Source organism: Kogia breviceps, chromosome 3 (assembly GCF_026419965.1).
Source record: "Kogia breviceps isolate mKogBre1 chromosome 3, mKogBre1 haplotype 1, whole genome shotgun sequence".
Classification (NCBI taxonomy): Eukaryota; Metazoa; Chordata; class Mammalia; order Artiodactyla; family Physeteridae; genus Kogia; species Kogia breviceps.
The window spans coordinates 50,061,433-50,079,915 of record NC_081312.1 but is presented as its reverse complement, the minus strand read 5'-3'; the positions used below and the strand labels follow the sequence as shown (position 1 = coordinate 50,079,915).

At 38.3% G+C, this 18,483-nt stretch overlaps 1 protein-coding gene and 1 non-coding gene across 3 annotated transcripts in view; both read right to left on the bottom strand.

Annotated features, from left to right (window-relative positions):
- Positions 1–9,098: 9,098 nt before the first annotated feature.
- Positions 9,099–9,233, bottom strand: LOC131754090 (small nucleolar RNA SNORA70). The gene has a single exon (XR_009335136.1). It is a non-coding gene; the product is annotated as a small nucleolar RNA SNORA70 (small nucleolar RNA).
- Positions 9,234–15,276: 6,043 nt separating this feature from the next.
- Positions 15,277–18,483, bottom strand: part of NIN (ninein) — a 113,650-nt gene continuing 110,443 nt past the window's right edge. For both annotated transcript variants that reach the window (XR_010839560.1, XM_059056562.2), the window contains exon 34: positions 15,277–18,239. Coding sequence is in view for 1 of the 2 variants with exons in the window: in XM_059056562.2 (XP_058912545.1) it covers positions 18,212–18,239 (28 nt within the window). In the remaining variant the exon portion in view is untranslated. The remainder of the gene's footprint in view (positions 18,240–18,483) is intronic.

Sequence of the window (18,483 nt, the reverse complement as noted above, 5' to 3'; positions counted from 1 at the left end):
TCTGTTTTTGTGCCAGTACCATACTGTCTTGATTACTGTAGCCTTGTAGTATAGTCTGAAGTCAGGGAGCTTGATTCCTCCAGCTCCGTTTTTCGTTCTCAAGATTGCTTTGGCTATTCGAGGTATTTTGTGTTTCCATACAAATTGTGAAATTCTTTGTTCTAGTTCTGTAAAAAATGCCAGTGGTAATTTGATAGGGATTGCATTGAATCTGTAGATTGCTTTGGGTAATAGAGTCATTTTCACTATGTTGATTCTTCCAATCCAAGAACATGGTATATTTCTCCACCTATTTGTATCATCTTTAATTTCTTTCATCAGTGTCTTATAGTTTTCTGCATACAAGTCTTTTGTCTCCTTAGGTAGGTTTATTCCTAGATATTTTATTCTTTTTGTTGCAGTGGTAAATGGTAGTGTTTTCTTAATTTCATTCTCAGATTTTTCATCATTAGTGTATAAGAATGCCGGAGATTTCTGTGCATTAATTTTGTATCCTGCTACTTTACCAAATTCATTGATTAGTTCTAGTAGTTTTCTGGTAGCATCCTTAGGATTCTCTATGTATAGTATCATGTCATCTGCAAACAGTGACAGCTTTACTTCTTCTTTTCCTATTTGGATGCCTTTTATTTCTTTTTTTTCTCTGATTGCTGGGGCTAGAACTTCCAAAACTAGGTTGAATAAGAGTGGTGAGAGTGGGCAACCTTGTCTTGTTCCTGATCTTAGTGGAAATGGTTTCAGTTTTTCACCATTGAGAACAATGCTGGCTGTGGGTTTGTCATATATTGCCTTTATTATATTGAGGAAAGTTCTCTCTATGCCTACTTTCTGCAGGGTTTTTATCATAAATGGGTGTTGAATTTTGTCAAAAGCTTTCTCTGCATCTATTGAGATGATCATATGGTTTTTCTCCTTCAGTTTGTTGATATGGTGTATCACGTTGATTGATTTGCGTATATTGAAGAATCCTTGCATTCCTGGAATAAACCCCAGTTGATCATGGTGTATGATCCTTTTAATGTGCTGTTGGATTCTGTTTGCTAGTATTTTGTTGAGGATTTTTGCATCTATGTTCATCAGTGATATTGGCCTGTAGTTTTCTTTCTTTGTGACGTCTTTGTCTGGTTTTGGTATCAGGGTGATGATGGCCTCATAGAATGAGTTTGGGAGTGTTCTTCCCTCTGCTATCTTTTGGAAGAGTTTGAGAAGGATAGGTGTTAGCTGTTCTCTAAATGTTTGATAGAATTCGCCTGTGAAGCGATCTGGTCCTGGGCTTTTGTTTGTTGGAAGATTTTTAATCACAGTTTCAATTTCAGTGCTTGTGATTGGTCTGTTCATATTTTCTATTTCTTCCTGGTTCAGTCTTGGCAGGTTGTGCATTTCTAAGAATTTGTCCATTTCTTCCAGGTTGTCCATTTTATTGGCATACAGTTGCTTGTAGTAATCTCTAATAATCTTTTGTATTTCTGCAGTGTCAGTTGTTACATCTCCTTTTTCATTTCTAATTCTATTGATTTGAGTCTTCTCCCTTTTTTTCTTGATGAGTCTGGCTAATGGTTTATCAATTTTATTTATCTTCTCAAAGAACCAGCTTTTAGTTTTATTGATCTTTCCTATTGTTTCCTTCATTTCTTTTTCATTTATTTCTGATCTGATCTTTATGATTTCTTTCCTTCTGCTAAATTTGGGGTTTTTTTGTTCTTCCTTCTCTAATTGCTTCAGGTGCAAAGTTAAGTTGTTTATTTGAGATGCTTCCTGTTTCTTAAGGTATGATTGTATTGCTATAAGCTTCCCTCTTAGAACTGCTTTTGCTGTATCCCATAGGTTTTGGGTCATCGTGTCTCCATTGTCATTTGTTTCTAAGTACTTTTTGGTTTCCTCTTTGATTTCTTCAGTGATCACTTCGTTCTTAAGTAGTGTATTGTTTAGCCTCCATGTGTTTGTATTTTTTACAGATCTTTTCCTGTAATTGATATCTAGTCTCATAGTGTTGTGGTCGGAAAAGATACTTGATATGATTTCAGTTTTCTTAAATTTGCCAAGGCTAGATTTGTGACACAAGATATGATCTATCCTGGAGAATGTTCCATGGGCACTTGAGAAAAATGTGTATTCTGTTGTTTTTGGATGGAATGTCCTATAAATATCAAGTAAATCCATCTTGTATAATGTATCATTTAAAGCTTGTGTTTCCTTATTTATTTTCATTTTGGATGATCTGTCCATTGGTGACAGTGGGGTGTGAAACTCCCCTACTATGATTGTGTTACTGTCGATTTCCCCTTTTATGGCTGTTAGTATTTGCCTTACGTATTGAGGTGTGCCTATGTTGGGTGCATAAATATTTACAATTGTTATATCTTCTTCATGGATTGATCCCTTGATCATTATGTAGTGTCCTTCTTTGTCTCTTGTAATAGTTTTTATTTTAAAGTCTATTGTGTCTGATATGAGAATTGCTACTCCAGCTTTCTTCTGATTTCCATTTGCATGGAATATCTTTTTCCATCCCCTCACTTTCAGTCTGTATGTGTCCCTAGGTCTGAAGTGGGTCTCTTATAGACAGCATATATATGGGTCTTGTTTTTGTATCCATTCAACCAGTCTGTGTCTTTTGGTGGGAGCATTTAATCCATTTACATTTAAGGTAATTATTGATATGTGCATTCCTATTACCATTTACTTAATTGTTTCGGGTTGTTTTTGTAGGTCTTTTCCTTCTCTTATGTTTCTTGCCTAGAGAAGTTCCTTTAGCATTTGTTGTAAAGCTGGTTTGGTGGTGTTGAACTCTCTCAGCTTTTGCTTGTCTGTCAAGGTTTTAATTTCTCCATCAAATCTGAATGAGATCCTTGCTGGGTAGAGTAATCTTGGTTGTAGGTTTTTCTCCTTCATCACTTTAAATATGTCCTGCCACTCCCTTCTGGTTTGTAGAGTTTCTGCTGAAAGATCAGCTGTTAGCCTTATGAGGATTCCCTTGTGTGTTATTTGTTGTTTTTCCCTTGTTGCTTTTAATATGTTTTCTTTGTATTTAATTTTTGACAGTTTGATTATTATGTGTCTCGGCGTGTTTATCCTGTATGGGACTCTCTGTGCTTCCTGGACTTGGTTGACTATTTCCTTTCCTATATTAGGGAAGTTTTCAACTATAATCTCTTCAAATATTTTCTCAATCCCTTTCTTTTTCTCTTCTTCTTCTGGGACCCCTATGATTCGAATGTTGGTGTGTTTAATGTTGTCCCAGAGGTCTCTGAGACTGTCCTCAGTTCTTTTCATTCTTTTTTCTTTCTTCTGCTCTGCAGTAGTTATTTCCACTATTTTATCTTCCAGGTCACTTATCCATTCTTCTGCCTCAGTTATTCTGCTACTGATCCCATCTAGAGTATTTTTCATTTCATTTATTGTGTTGCTCATCGTTACTTTCTTCCTCTTTATTTCTTCTAGGTCCTTGTTAACTGTTTCTTGCAATTTGTCTATTCTATTTCCAAGATTTTGCATCATCTTCACCATCATTATTCTAAATTCTCTTTCAGGTAGATTGGCTATTACCTCTTCATTTCTTAGGTCTGGTGTGTTTTTATCTTGTTCCTTCATCTGCTGTGTGTTTTTCTGTCTTCTCATTTTGCTTATCTTACTGTGTTTGGGGTCTCCCTTTTGCAGGCTGCAGGTTCGTATTTCTATCTATTTTTGGTGGCTGTCCCCAGTGGCTGAGGTTGGTTCAGTGGGTTGAGCAGGTTTCCCGGTTGGGGTGACCAGTGCCCCTGTTCTGGTGGATGAGGCTGGATCCCGTCTCCCTGGTGGGCAGGTCCACGTCTGGGGGCGTATATGGGGATGGCGGTAGCCTTACTGTGATTCTAGGCAGCCTCTCTGCTAATGGATGGGGCTGTAGACCTGTCTCGCTCTTTGTTAGGTATAGGGTGTCCAGCACTGTTTGTTGCTGGTCCTTGAGTGAATCTGGGTCTTGGTGTTGAGATGGAGATCTCTGGGAGATTTTCGCCATTTGATATTATGTGGAGCTGAGAGGTCTCTTGTGGACCAGTGTCCTGAGGTTAGTTCTCCCACCTCAGAGACACAGCCTTGACACCTGGCTGGAGTGCCAAGAGCCTTTAATCCACACGGCCCAAAACAAAAGGGAGAAAAAATAGAAAGGCAAGAAAGGAAGGAAGAAAGGAGGAAGGGAGGGAAGGAAGGAAGAAAGGAAGGGAGGGAGGAAGAAAGGAAGGGAGGGAGGAAGAAAGGAAGGGAGGGAGGAAGGAGGGAATAAAGAAAGGAAGGGAGGGAGGAAGAAAGGAAGGGAGGAAGGAAGGAGGGAATAAAGAAAGGAAGGGAGGGAGGAGGAAAGGAAGGGAGGAAGGAAGGAGGGAATAAAGAAAGGAAGGGAGGAAGGAAGGAGGGAAATAGGAAAGAAAGGAGGGAAGAAAGGAATAAAGAAAGGGGAGAAGACAAAATAAAGTAGGGTAAAATACAGTTATTAAAATAACAAAATAATTATTAAGAAGAAAAGTTTCTATTAAAGAAAAAAAAAAAAAAAGACACACAAAAAAATGGTCGGTCTAACCCCAGGACAAATGGTGAAAACAAAGCTACACAGACAAAATCTCACACAGCAGCACCCACATACACACTCACAAAAAGAAAAAAGGGGAAAATAATAGTATATCTTGCTCCCAAAGTCCACTTCCTCAACCTGGGATATTTCACTGTCTATTCAGGTTTTCCACAGATGCAGGGCACTTCAAGCTGACTGTGGAGCTTTAACCCGCTGTTTCTGAGGCTGCTGGGAGGGACCTCCCCCTCTCTTTGTTCGCACAGCTCCTGGGGCTCAGCCCTGGACCTGGCCCCGCCTCTGCGCGCAGGTCGTCTGAGGGCGTCTGCCCTTCGCTCAGAGAGGGCGGGGTCAAAGGAGCAGCGTTAACGGAGCAGCTGATTCGTGGTCTCTGGCTCACTCAGGCGCGGGGGGGGGGGGCACGGATGTGGGGCAAGTCCGCGGCGGCAGAGGCCGGCGTGACGCTGCACGGGCCCGAGGCGCGCCGCGCGTTTTCCCGGGGAAGCTGTCCCAGGATCCCGGGACCCCGGCACTGGCGGGCTGCACAGGCTCCCAGGAGGGGCGGTGTGGAGAGTGACCTGCGCTCGCACACAGGCCTCTTGGTGGCGGCAGTAGCAACCCTAGCGTCCCACACCCGACTCTGTTGTCCGTGTCGACAGCCGCAGCTCACGCCTGTTTCTGGAGCTCCTTTATGTGGTGCCCTTAATTTCCTTTCCTTGCGCCCCAGGAAGCGAAGAGGCAAGAAAAAGTCTCTTGTCTCTTCGGCAGCTCCGCCGCCGTTTCTGGAGCGGCGCGCTTAAACCCCTCTCCTCGAGCAGCAGGAGGTAAAGAGGGAAGAAAAGGTCTCTTGCCTCTTCGGCAAGACTTCTCCCGAACTCCCTCCCGGCCGTGGTGCACTAACCCCTTCAGGCTGTTTTCACTCTGCCAACTCCAGACCTTTCCCTGGGATCCGCCCGAGGCTCAGTTCCCAGCTCCGCCCGCTGCGGCGGGTGAGCAGACAAGCCTCTCAGCCTGGTGAGTGCTGATCGGCACCGATCCTCCGTGCGGGAATCTCTCGGCTTTGCCCTCTGCACCCTGTTGCTGCGCTCTCCTCCGCGGCTCTGAAGCTTCCCCCTCTGCCACCCGCAGTCTCCGCCCGCGAAGGGGCTTCTAGTGTGTGGGAACCTTTCCTCCTTTACGGCTGCCTCCCCCTGGTGCAGGTCCCGTCCCTATTCTTTTGTCTCTGTTTATTCTTTTTTCTTTTGCCCTACCCAGGTACGTGGGGGAGTTTCTTGCCTTTTGGGAGGTCTGAGGTCTTCTGCCAGTGTTCGGTGGGTGTTCTATAGGAGAAGTTCCACGTGTAGATGTATTTCTGATGTATCTGTGAGGAGGAAGGTGATCCCCGCGTCTTACTCTTCCGCCATCTTCTCCCCATCCTGACCATTTTTTTATTGGGTTGTTTGTTTTTTGATATTGAGCTGCATGAGGTGTTTGTGAATTTTGGAAATTAATCCCTCATCGGTCACATAGTTTGCAAATATTTTCTCCTGTTCTGTGGTTTGTCTTTTCATTTTGTTTATGGTTTCCTTTGCTGTGCAAAAGCTTTTGAGTTTAATTAGGTCCCATTTGTTTATTTTTGTTTTTATTTCCATGATTCTAGGAGACAGATCAAAAAAGATATTGCCGCAATTTATGCCAAAGAATGTTCTGCCGATGTTTTCCTCTAAGAGTTTTATAGTATCTGGTCTTACATTTAGGTCTTTAATCCATTTTGAGTTTATTTTTGTGTATGGTATTAGAGAATGTTCTAATTTCATTGTTTTACATGTAGCTGTCCAGTTTTTCCAGCATCATTTATTGAAGAGACTGTCTTTTCTCCATTGTATATTCTTGCCTCCTTTGTCCTAAGTTAATTGACCATAGGTGCATGAGCTTATTTCTGGGCTTTCTATCCTGTTCCATTGATCTATATTTCAATTTTTGTGCCAGTACCATAGTGTTTTGATTACTGTAACTTTGTAGTGTAGTCTGAAGTCAGGGAGCCTGATTACTCCAGCTCTGTTTTTCTTTCTCAAGAGTTCTTTGGCTATTCAGTGTCTTTTGTGTCTCCATACAAATTTTAAAATTTTTCGTTCTAGTTCTGTGCAAAATGCCATTGGTAGTTTGATAGAGATTGCATTAAATTTGTAGATTGCCTTGGACGGTATAGTCATTCAAGCTCCACAGTCAGCTTGAAGTGCCCTGCATCTGTGGAAAACCTGAATAGACAGTGAAATATCCCAGGTTGAGGAAGTGGACTTTGGGACAGTATTTATCCTTCCAATCCAAGAACATGGTATATGTTTCCAACTGTTTGTGTCATCTTTGATTTCTTTCATCAGCTTCTTATAGTTTTCTATAGTTATAGTACAGATCTTTTGCCTCCTTAGGTAGGTTTATTGCTAGGTATTTTATTTTTTTTGATACGATGGTAAATGGAATTGTTTCTTTAATTTCTGTTTCTAATCTTCCATTGCTAGTGTATAGAACTGCAGCTGATTTCTGTGTATTAATTTTGTATCATGAAACTTTACCCAGTTCATTGATGGGTATCATCATGAATTGGGTATCATCATTCCTTCAGTATCATGTTATCTGCAAACAGTGACAGTTTTACTTCTTTTCCAATTTGGATTCCTTTTATTTCTTTTTCTTCTCTGATTGTTGTGGCTAGGACTTCTAAAAGTATGTTGAATGAAAGTGGCGAGAGTGGACATCCTTGTCTTGTTCCTGATCTTGGAGGAAATGCTTTCAGCTTTTAACCATTGAGTATGATGTTAGCTGTAGGTTTGTCATATTTGGCCTTTACTATGCTGAGGTATGTTGCCTCTATGCCCAACTTCTGGAAAGTTTTTATCATAAAATAGTCTTGAATTTTGTCAAAAGCTTTTTCTGCATCTATTGAGATGATCATATGGTTTTTATTCTTCAATTTGTTAATGTGGTGTATCACATTTATTGATTTATGGATACTGAAAAATCCTTGCATCCCTGGGATAAACCCCACTTGATCGTGGTGTATGATCATTTATTGTTTTGTTGGATTTGGTTTGGTAGTATTTTGTTGAGGATTTTTGTGCCTATGTTCATCAGTGATATTGGCCTGTGATTTTCTTTTTTTGGTGGTATCTGTCTGGTTTTGGTATCCAGGTGATGGTGGCCTCACAGAATGAGTTTGGGAGTATTCCTTCCTCTGCAATTTTCTGAAATAGTTTCAGAAGGATAGGTGTTAAGTCTTCTTTAAATGTTTGCTAGAATTCACCTGTGAAGCCATCTGGTCCTGGACTTTTGTTTGTTGGGTTTTTTAAAATCACAGTTTCATTTTTAGTACTTGAGATTGGTCTGTTTATATTTTCTATTTCTTCCTGGTTCAGTCCTGGGAGATTGTACCTTTTTAAGAATTTGTCCATTTCTTCCTGGTTGTCCAAGTTTTGGGCATATAGTTGCTTGTAATAGTCTCTTATGATCCTTTGTATTTCTTTGGTGTCCATTGTAACTTCTCCTTTTTCATTTCTAATTTTATTGATTTGAGCCCTCTCCCTTTTTTTTTCTTGATGAGTTTGGCTAAAGGTTTATCAATTTTATCTTTTCAAAGAACCAGCTTTTAGTTTCATTGATCTTTTCTATTGTTTTCTTTATCTCTATTTCTTTTATTTCTGGTCTGATCTTTATTATTTCTTTCCTTCTACTAACTTTGGGTTTTGTTTATTCTTCTTTCTCTAGTTGCTCTAGGTGTAAGGTTACGTTGAGATTTTTCTTGTTTCCTAAGGTAAGCTTGTATTGCTTTAAACTTCCCTCTTAGAACTGCTTTTGCTGTATCCCATAGGTTTTGGATTGTTGTGCTTTCGTTTTCATATGTCTCTAGGTATTTTTAAAATTTACTCTTTGATTTCTTCAGTGATTCATTGGTTGTTTAGTAGTATATTACTTAGCCTCCGTGTGTGTGGATTTTTTTAGTTTTTTCTTTGTACTTGATTTCTAATCTCATAGCATTGTGATCAGAAAGGATGCTAGATATGATTTCAATTTTCTTAAATTTACCAAGGCTCACGTTTTGGCCCAGTGTGTGATCAGTCCTGGAGAATGTTCCATATGCACTTGAAAAATTAGTATTTTTTTTTCAAGAAAGTAGGGTTTATTGGTGGGCATGGGTAGGGAGGGGGCAGCTCCAAGGCTCTCACGAGTGCAGGGCCTGCCATTTGTCCAGGGGGCCACGATTAGGGATGTACTTGACCCCACAGCCATCTGGGATGAGCCACTTGTCTGCCACCACGTTTTCAAATTCATCTGCATTAAATTTAGTAAATCCCCATTTCTTGGAGACGTGGATTTTCTGGTGGCCAGGGAACTTGAACTTGGCCCTGCGGAGGGCCTCAATCACATGCTCCTTGTTCTGCAGCTTAGTGCGGGTGGACATTATGACCTGGCCAGTGTGGACCCTGGCCACTGTGCCCTGGGGCTTTCCAAAGGCACCACACATAGCTGTCTGGAGCCCAGATTGGGGACAGCTTGCCAGTCATTAATGTCCACTGGAAAGGGCTGCCTCCAAGGTCCCTTAGGGCAACCCATACAGGCAACAGGCTACATACACTACTGAGGAGGCTGCTGTTTGCAGCCATTGCACACCGGGCCCCCATGGGGAAAAGAGCACAGTTGGCTTAACTGGCTACAAGAAAAAATAGTATTCTGATGCTTTTGGATGGAATGCTCTATAAATATCAATTAAGTCCATCTGGTCTAATGTGTCATTTAAGGCCTGTGTTTTCTTATTGATTTTCTGTCTGGATGATCTACTCTAAGTCATATTAAAGAACAGAGATTGAACTTGAGGACATGGGGAGCCACTGAAAGATTTTAAACATTAGTGTGACATGCAGTTTTATTTTAGGACTACTTTTTGAGGCTGTGTGGAGTACAGGTTGGAGTAGGGTAACTTTAAGATTCATGGTGACATTGGCAAGCAGATTTGGTGAAATAATGGGGACAGGCATCTGACAAGAAAGCAGTCCCAAATCTTGGCCTTTCAGATCCTTGATCTCATTTCTCCTGATCTTTTCCTCTACCCACTTTACCACCATTATGTAGACCACCTCAGAAGTCTTTTATACATCAATTTTTACCTTTCAAACTCATCTACTTTAGCACCCTCACTTCAAAATGTCTTTACTCCAAAACACTGGCTCTATCACTTCTCAGCATAGTCTTCTCTTGGTTTTCCATGCGATATTTGTTCTAGGACACTCCCTCACACCTGCTCAGATACCAAAATCTATAGATGCTTACCTCCTTTACAGTTGGCCCTCTGTATATCAACCACTTACCCATATCCAACTCCTGTCCTCACTGCCCTCTTTACCTAGCTTAGATTTCATGCTCCTAACAACCTCTACCCTGGACACATCCCCAATTTTCTTGTCCTTTTCTCTTTATCATGACCATTGTTTCTGTTATTCCCTCCTTTTCCACTGGCATCTTCTCACAGCATTTAAACTCAAGCATCTCCTATCTGAAAAACAAGTCTTTTCTCTAGGCCATATCTCCCTCTACCACCTACTCTCCCTCCTCCCTTTCACAGCCCAACTTATTTGCTGCTTAAACTCTTTACTTCCTCTGCTCTTCTCATTTATGTGCAAATTGAAGTCACCAAGGATAATGATAGGAATATTTGTTGAGAAGACAGTGACCCAGGTGCTAACTCTTCAATAAATGGGGGTAAAGGAATGCAGTAGCCTAAAGGTTAGGAGATGGGACTGCTGTAGAGTCTTAAAGAGGAGAAGGACCATTCAATTATGACCAATCACTGATATCAGAATGAGGAGCTTGAAGCCAGATTTATACTAGTTAAGGGAAATAATGTGGCATTCTTTACATAGAGGGAGGGGGAGGAAGACCATTGTGGAAGAAACCATATGTAAATGTCCGTAAATATGTATACACATATGTGTATGCTATCATTTATATAAAATTGTGTAAGTGTGAATGTGTGTATGTGTGTCTGTAAGCATAAAATTATGTCTGGAAGAGAGTTCAGCAAAATATTGATAGCGGCTACCACTGGGGTAGGATTTGGGGTAATATTTTTTTTTTTTGGTGGTACGTGGGCCTCTCACTGTTGTGGCCTCTCCCGTTGCGGAGCACAGGCTCCGGACGCACAGGCTCAGGGGCCATGGCTCATGGGCCCAGCTGCTCCGCGGCATGTGGGATCTTCCCGGACCAAGGCACGAGCCTGTGTCCCCTGCATTGGCAGGCGGATTCTCAACCACTGCGCCACCAGGGAAGCCCTACCTTTTTTATAATGCTCTTTTAAAATGCTTGAATATTCTTTCAAAATATGTATCATCTTTGAATTTAGGAAGATGCAAAGTTACTTATCATTTTGGGAGAAAGTTTTAATGGATTGTTTTGAAGTGGCTCTGGCCCTTGCCTTATGTTCAGTTTAACTACATGTATAATGAGCAGGAGAACAGAAATAAGGAGCAGATGGGAAGTGACTTAGTCTTCTTGTACCATGGGATTATTAGATTTAAGCAGGTGGGTGAAAATTTGTTGTAGGAAGACATCTGAATCACATCTAGGCACAAACCTAGAGGCAGAGGCTCACCCCACTTCCTGAAATCAGAAAATAAACCAACTTACAAGTTTTTGCTTCCACCAGAATAAATGATAATGTTGGAATTTATTGAATAGCAAAAAATGAAACATCACAATATTATATGAGATAATGTAAGCCAAGCACCGCTACCAAAAAAAAAAAAAAAAAGCCACAAGAATTTTGTTCTCTTTCTTTAGAAAATGTCATATTTAATTTGTTGCAGTTGTTACAAACCACTAATCTGAGTAGATATCATGAGCTTGTACTACTTATTGTCAGTTATTAGATTGTGATTTATGGGCCCAAAAGGGATATATACTCTTTCAACTGATAAAATATAGCACTTAATTTTTATCACACTGAAAGATGATTTTTCCTTAAATTACTTGGAAAAATTTCTTCCGTTGCTTGCTAATACACTTAAAAATTTTTGATCTTTTAAAAAATAATAAAGACAGATCGTTATTAAATTATATGCATAAAACAACTGGCATACATACTCTCCTGTGAGTGCCACTACAGGATGACAAGCTCAAAATAGAAATGTACATACTCTTCCATCTGTATAATGAATATTGACCACCAGTTTTGTTTTCGGCATTGAGTTGGGAACTGGGAATAGCATGGTGATAAGACAGCAATCATTGTCATAAAAGATGAGTCTAATGGAGATCAGACAAGTCAGTAGGCAGTTACACAGAGTGGCATCTGCTTTACCTGGGAATGTTGCAGGGTGCTCATGTGAGCACATAGGAGGGGCTTCTACCCCTTTCTTCAAGAGTAAGGGGAAGTATCTTGAGAAAGTTCAATAGAATTTCTTTTATTCATGGTCTTAATACAAAATTTAAATCTCCTTTAATTATATTTTTCAAAAGACCTCTAACTTTTGCCTTCTCTGGCAATATCTGAAATAAGTTACTGCAGGATTATGCCACTTAAGTAGGATATGATGGGTGGCATTTATTATACCCACTGTGACTTGGATGGACACCTTGATGAAGCTCTATATGTGATATCTAGAGAATATGTAGGAATCAGGACAAAGGAGTATGGGCAGGGGACAAGGACAAAAGATAGGATAACAGGAGTAATAGTGACATTTGTCACCGGGCAGCATTTTAAAATGGTGCTTCTCTTTGAATAGACAGTACACTTCCATAAAAATGTGAGTAAACAGGAAAATCTTTCTTTGAGATCCTACCTTTTAAAGCCATTTTTATCTACTGTCTACACACCTTGAGTCCAAATTTCCCTCACTAACTGCTCTAACTCCTTATCTGTGAGAGTATTCTTTGTGATGTGGTGGCCTCTGCAGCTTGTACCCCAAGACCATGACCCTTGCTGGCCATAGTTGATTGGATTATGTAAAGACTATGCATGGTCAATCAGATTCTTTGAGAATTTGGAATTGTGACTTGGAAGTAATTGTTGGACTCCATTTGGCACTTAAACAAGAAAGTGAGATAAAGCAGGAAAAACAAACAACAACTCCACCCCCCCCCACCCCGCCAGCCTCAACAAACAGGTGCAGAGAAGGAAAAACAAGAGACTAAGTGATGGGAAGTAGGGATAGAGAAGGAGGGGGAGAGTAGGGAAGAGCACCAAAGGTCTTTGTTTTAATGCCTCATGAAGTCTGTATTTCCTGCCCTTTGGTTCCATGAACCAAATACAATTCCTTATAGTTAATCCTCTTTTATGTAGACTAGTCAGAACAGGTTTCTGTTTCTTTGTCAAATTCTTCCTAAGGTAGCAACAGAGTAAAAGACATGGATAAAGTGTCTCTTTTACCTCAAGAAAAATACCTGTGTGCTATCAGGTGTAGAGATAGAGGAGGGGGCAGTGTATACTAGAGATATCCTGAGCCCCCACTGGACCTTTAGGTGTTGCTTCATGACTGTCATTTGCGTGTGTGGGGGGGATTCATTTGCTTAACAGCCCCTCCTGTTCCTTATGCGCCCCCTTAATGCTTCCTTTTGGCATTTACCTCTTCTGCCAACTGCCTCAGTTTCTCGTTTCCCCACTTTCTACATGCCCAGGGAAATAGGAAAAATGTCTGATTATGATGAACTTCTAATAGACCACAGGCATGTGGATAGGCTGCCATAAATGGTTTCTAGTCAGTTTCCTCTTCTGTACCATTGAAATACCGTCTACTCTTCAGAATTGCTATGAGGGTAAGGAAGGTAAAGTTAAGTGCCTAGTACAACACTTAGTAAATTTCTATCTATAACATTATAAATGTTTTATTTAGAAATAATTTCAAACTTAAGATTGCAAGAATGCAAATAATGCTTGCATACCCATTACTTATTTTTTAAAACATTTTGCTTCATTGACTTGTTTACATCTTTCTGTAATTTTGTTATGAATCATTTGAGAATAATTTGCATACATTATGGTTACGTATCCCTAAATACTTCAGTGTGTATTTCCTTAGAATATACTCTTACATAAACACAGTACTTATAGACTTAAGTAAATCAACATTGATACAATACTGTTTTCTAATCTACCATCCATATTCTAATGCTTATTTATTGCTTAAGATCTTAAAGACAGATACTCAAACAGGAAAGAAAAATGACTGGTAAATGTTCATCTGGGCTGTAAGGGCTGTTCAGAGTTGTTTACTTTGCCTGAACTAGTAAAGCACATCTCATGTAATCATTTCTCAAAATTAAATATTATTTTAACCTAAGGGTTTCCAGCTCTATTTTTACATTGTTGCCTACTCTTTAATTTATAGCATTTCACTGATTCAGTTTATAGTTCCTTTTTTGACGTTTTAGTTTTTTTAACATGTCCATTTGTCAAAATTAGCCATTTTTCCTGATTGCAAATCAGGCAAAACCAAACAAAGAATAAACAATTTTGTGACTTATATTAACTATATTAAATTTAACTTTACAGATTATAGACATTTTGCATTAGGTCAAAATTCTGATCTTTTGGACAAAATTTGACCATTATTATGGGAAAATGTATATCAGGTATATATTAGAAAAATAAGACTTTTTCAATGCAAAATGAATAAAAGAGACTACAAAACAAACAGGTTACACTAATCTCAAATAAGTGCAGAATTATACTTAATGCTAGGTTAAGAACTTTCCCCATTTCCTGTATTAAAATACCTGAGGGCACTAATATTCCATATCTTAGTGCCTATAGCACTGAGTCCATCAATAAAACTTGGATTGTCCTCTGTATCGATGTAATTTTTTCTTGTGCATAAGTCTTAATACTCTACCCAAGTCTGTAAACAGAAAACCAAGAATTTTTTATATTTTTCTTTAGAGTGCAGTGCACAAGGTAAGTATTCAATCGCACCAATTAAATGTTGTTTGCTGGAAAAGAGAAATGGATACCTGTTACAACATATAATACAGACAGACCTGCTTAGTGAGTCCTGAGTCCCCTACTTAGCTGGCTGTGTGGCCTTGAGTAAGTCATAACTTTGCTAAGTTTCAGTTTTCTCATCTGTAAAATGGGGTTAATAATAGTTATTGCAAAAAAAATAATAATAATAGTTATTGCCTCATAAAGGCAGTGTGAGATTGGTATAAAAGCTTTGCAAATAAAACAAGCCTTGTGAGATAGGCCTAGTTTGGCCAATATTTCCATTCTAAATTTCAGTACTCAGCATATTAACTTAATGTGCTTTTAGGTTAACTTTTATACCAATAGTTGCATATATCTCATCATTTACAAGTAGCTCAACTAAAAAAGTCTGAGTCACCCATAAATATGCCAAAGTGAAATAAAGCCACCTCTGAAGCACCCAAAATCCCAAGCAGGGCCTCACTTGAGTTTGTCAGGATTTTAGAAGTAAATTTTGAACCACCACAGGGTACAGGGATCTCAAACTGGCTGGTGTGAAAGTCATCAATTCTGTGACAGAAATGGAGTCCCAGTGCTCTAAATCACATACAAATAATTTGGGGATTTTTTTTTTTTTTTTAAATGCAGACTCTAATTCAGTAGGTCTGGAGTGAATGCTCCAGAGATTCTGCATTTATAAAATGTTTAGTGCAATGTTTTGATGCTTTCACTCTAAAAACCAATGATAAACATACTGAAACTGTTTATAAAAGTTCAAGGTGTATAGAAAAAAAGAGCCATATTCGCAAAATTATTTATTTACATTTTAAGCTCATGGTAAAATCTTTATAGGATAGAATGGCTAAGATGAAATATACAAAGTCAATATAAACACATAAGCATTAATCTTTATATGAAAAGAATCCTAGTGATGGCTATCGATGAACTCGGGTTTTTCTTTATAAAACCAATGTTCTCCTCAATCATGCTGTGATAATGTCTTCCAATAAGAATAGATTTAATGTATATCATTCAAAAAAAGCTGAGAAACAAAAAGCTAACTTGGATTTATTACTAAACCACTATCCGTATGTCATAAAACCAAAACTGTTTTACAGGGCTGAGATGTTTGAATAGGTCCAAACATGATATAGTGAATAAGTTTTAAATAAGGAATGCTTTGGTTATTAGGTTTTGACTTAGTTTTGGCATAACTTGTATAATTTATATCATTCTAGTGAGTCATTAGGTAATCCGTTCAAAACAAGACTTGCCTAATACTATCACGAAGCACTTAGCCTTGCCTTGAGTGAGACTATCTTTAAGATGCTGACAATAGCAACACATTTCTCTTTTCCTTTACTCAGAAAAAAAGAAATCACAAAAATAAAAAATTCATTGTCACACGTTAAAGTCCACCATAAAGTCTTACTCATTCTTAAAAAAACAGAAGTTCCTCATCATAACACCTGCCCTGGGTATTGGTACATTATCGAAATACTAGACCTGTAAGAACTCCTCATAAACCTTGAAAGCCTATGACTGTGATCTACTTATGTTTAAGGTTAAATATATAAACAATGCATTTAAAGCTTCTGGGAAGAATCCTCATTTAAAATAGTTTTTAAAAATCTGGGTTTATTAAGTTTTAGAAAAATAAATACTGTGGTTGGTTCTACCCCCCCTCTTCTACTTCTCTCCCTTCACAAATTTGAACTTAATAGCTCAGGCTTCTGAAAAAGCAGAAGAAAGCAAAATAGAACAATGTAGGTTTTATTATCCACACTTTCCTTTTCTAAGGGTAACATTATTACAAAGGCAAACTTGATTCTCTTTCCTTGAAATGAAGATACTAACTCCTAAGCCTAATTTAAATAACTGTTCTTAGGAAATCAAGAGAATTTAACAACCAGTACTTTTAATATATGAGGAATTAAATGCCTATAAGATATATAAGGTGACTAAAAAGAGTTCTATTATAAAGTCTGAAAGCAAAATCTAAACATTTAATAGTTTACATTTAATCGCTTTAAAAGGTCTTTTAAAAGCTGTAAGCTATATTATAAATTGCCAGTTAAATTCCCACTCTAGTCTATAAAAATAATCTGCTGCACAAATATATAATTTAAGGTAACTATATATTTCTTGTATTGATTTTTCCAATTTCATGAGTGCAGTGAAGCAAGAAGTAAGCACCGAGGTGTTAGTTAAATTAACTTTCATTTGAGCAGCATTTTGATTTTACATAAAGGGATTCTAAATGTAGTCTAAAATTTTCCAGAATTCATATTTACATTCATTGTACAACACTTTATATACACATACAGATTTATAAGAAACAAATTAACCTATACTTTTCATAATGTAAAAAATAAAGATAAAAAATACAACATATGTGATCATACAGTAAGCCATCTATTTGAGAAATATGCCTGGTGTTCAGTTCTGATGACAAAAATCTTGAATAACTTAAAGCATATCACATATACACCACAGGTGCTTAATTTATTTATGACCTTAACCTAGGCCTATCCACAGTTTTAAGTGTTAAAGTCAGTGCCATACAAGTAGTTGAGTTTACTAGTAATGTTTGCACTGGAGAAAAATGATTAGGGGAGGCATGACAGCAGATATCAAATGTTTTGAAGTATAATTATAGGGAGGGATTAAAATTAATTATTTTCCAGGGGAAAATCAGGAATTTCTGATAATAGAGCTGTTCAAAAGTGAAAAGGTCTGCTTCTGAAGCGTGAACTCCCAGTCCCACAAATGACCTTGCCTTGTCAGGGCTCTTGTAGCAAGGACTCCTGTGTTGGCAGGTAGGACTAATAGTATATGGTTAGGCCCAAGGAACTCTAAAGTTCCTTAAATGCAAATTATTTTGTTGATACTGAGTTTCTGGCATGGCTTCTTAAGCAGTTTGCTTCATCTTTTGTTTCTGCCCATAAGGCAGTGTTTGATTTTGCTGTGATACCTCTTATAAATTGATGGGCTTGGCTTTTCTGGAATATATCAAAGTGAATTTTTCTGATCTAATTACTCTTCCACAAAAAAAATAGGTGGCTGTGATGAACTCTGTTTGTGTCCCACACATAGTAAGTTCTTTACCAACCAACTCCTGGCTGAAGTAGGCTAGAAGCAGAGATTTTACCTGGGGAAAAAAGTTATTCAAAATGTTTACTGTTCTATGATGTTAGAACATCAGTCTTGAGACTGAATGGAAAAATCCTATTTGGCACTCCTTTACTTCAGATGGCATGCGAATGCTTATCACAGTAAGAAATTCTTATGACCAGATTTGAGGTGCAGAGGAATAAGAAGCATGGAAATTTTGACCTATATTAAACAAACAAGCAAACAATAACTCTTCCATATGTTAGAAGAGGTTTTAAACTCTAAAATCAAGGCCTTTTTCCAGAAAATTAAATTCACTAAAAATTTAGAAACAAAAATCCCACTATGGCTCTAAATATATGACAAATAAATAAGGTCACATGGTTTATACATTTCAAATTCTTAAAGAGGCCCTACAGTATTTCAGGAAGACGTCTTAAAGTATTGTTCCCTGAGTTCTTGAGGCAACCCCAAATATAAGTTCATGAAATCCAAGACTTTAGAGAGAGAAAAACCCACATGGTTTGCTTCTCTCTCTTCTAGGAGTAGCTGTTTACTCCAAAGCAGTTTGTTCAGTGCTTACTAGAGTTCAAATGCTTTAAGAATGTGGCTTTATCCATTTCTTAGTAGACAAGCTCCCAAATGAAACTTCTAAGAAGGAAAAAAAAAAGAAGACTGTTTAAAGAAGGTAAAGTTTTAACATTAGTTAACAGTGCAGTTGAGTAAATGAGTTTTATATCTGTAATACATAAAGAGTGGTAATACTGTCGTAGGTGTTAGAAGGTCGAGTTCTATGGACTGGCATTTCTGACCTCAGTGGTTATTAAGACCAGCTTCTCTTACCAAACAGAAAGTCTAACAATTAATTCAAAAAACCAGAACTATTAGAAACGGA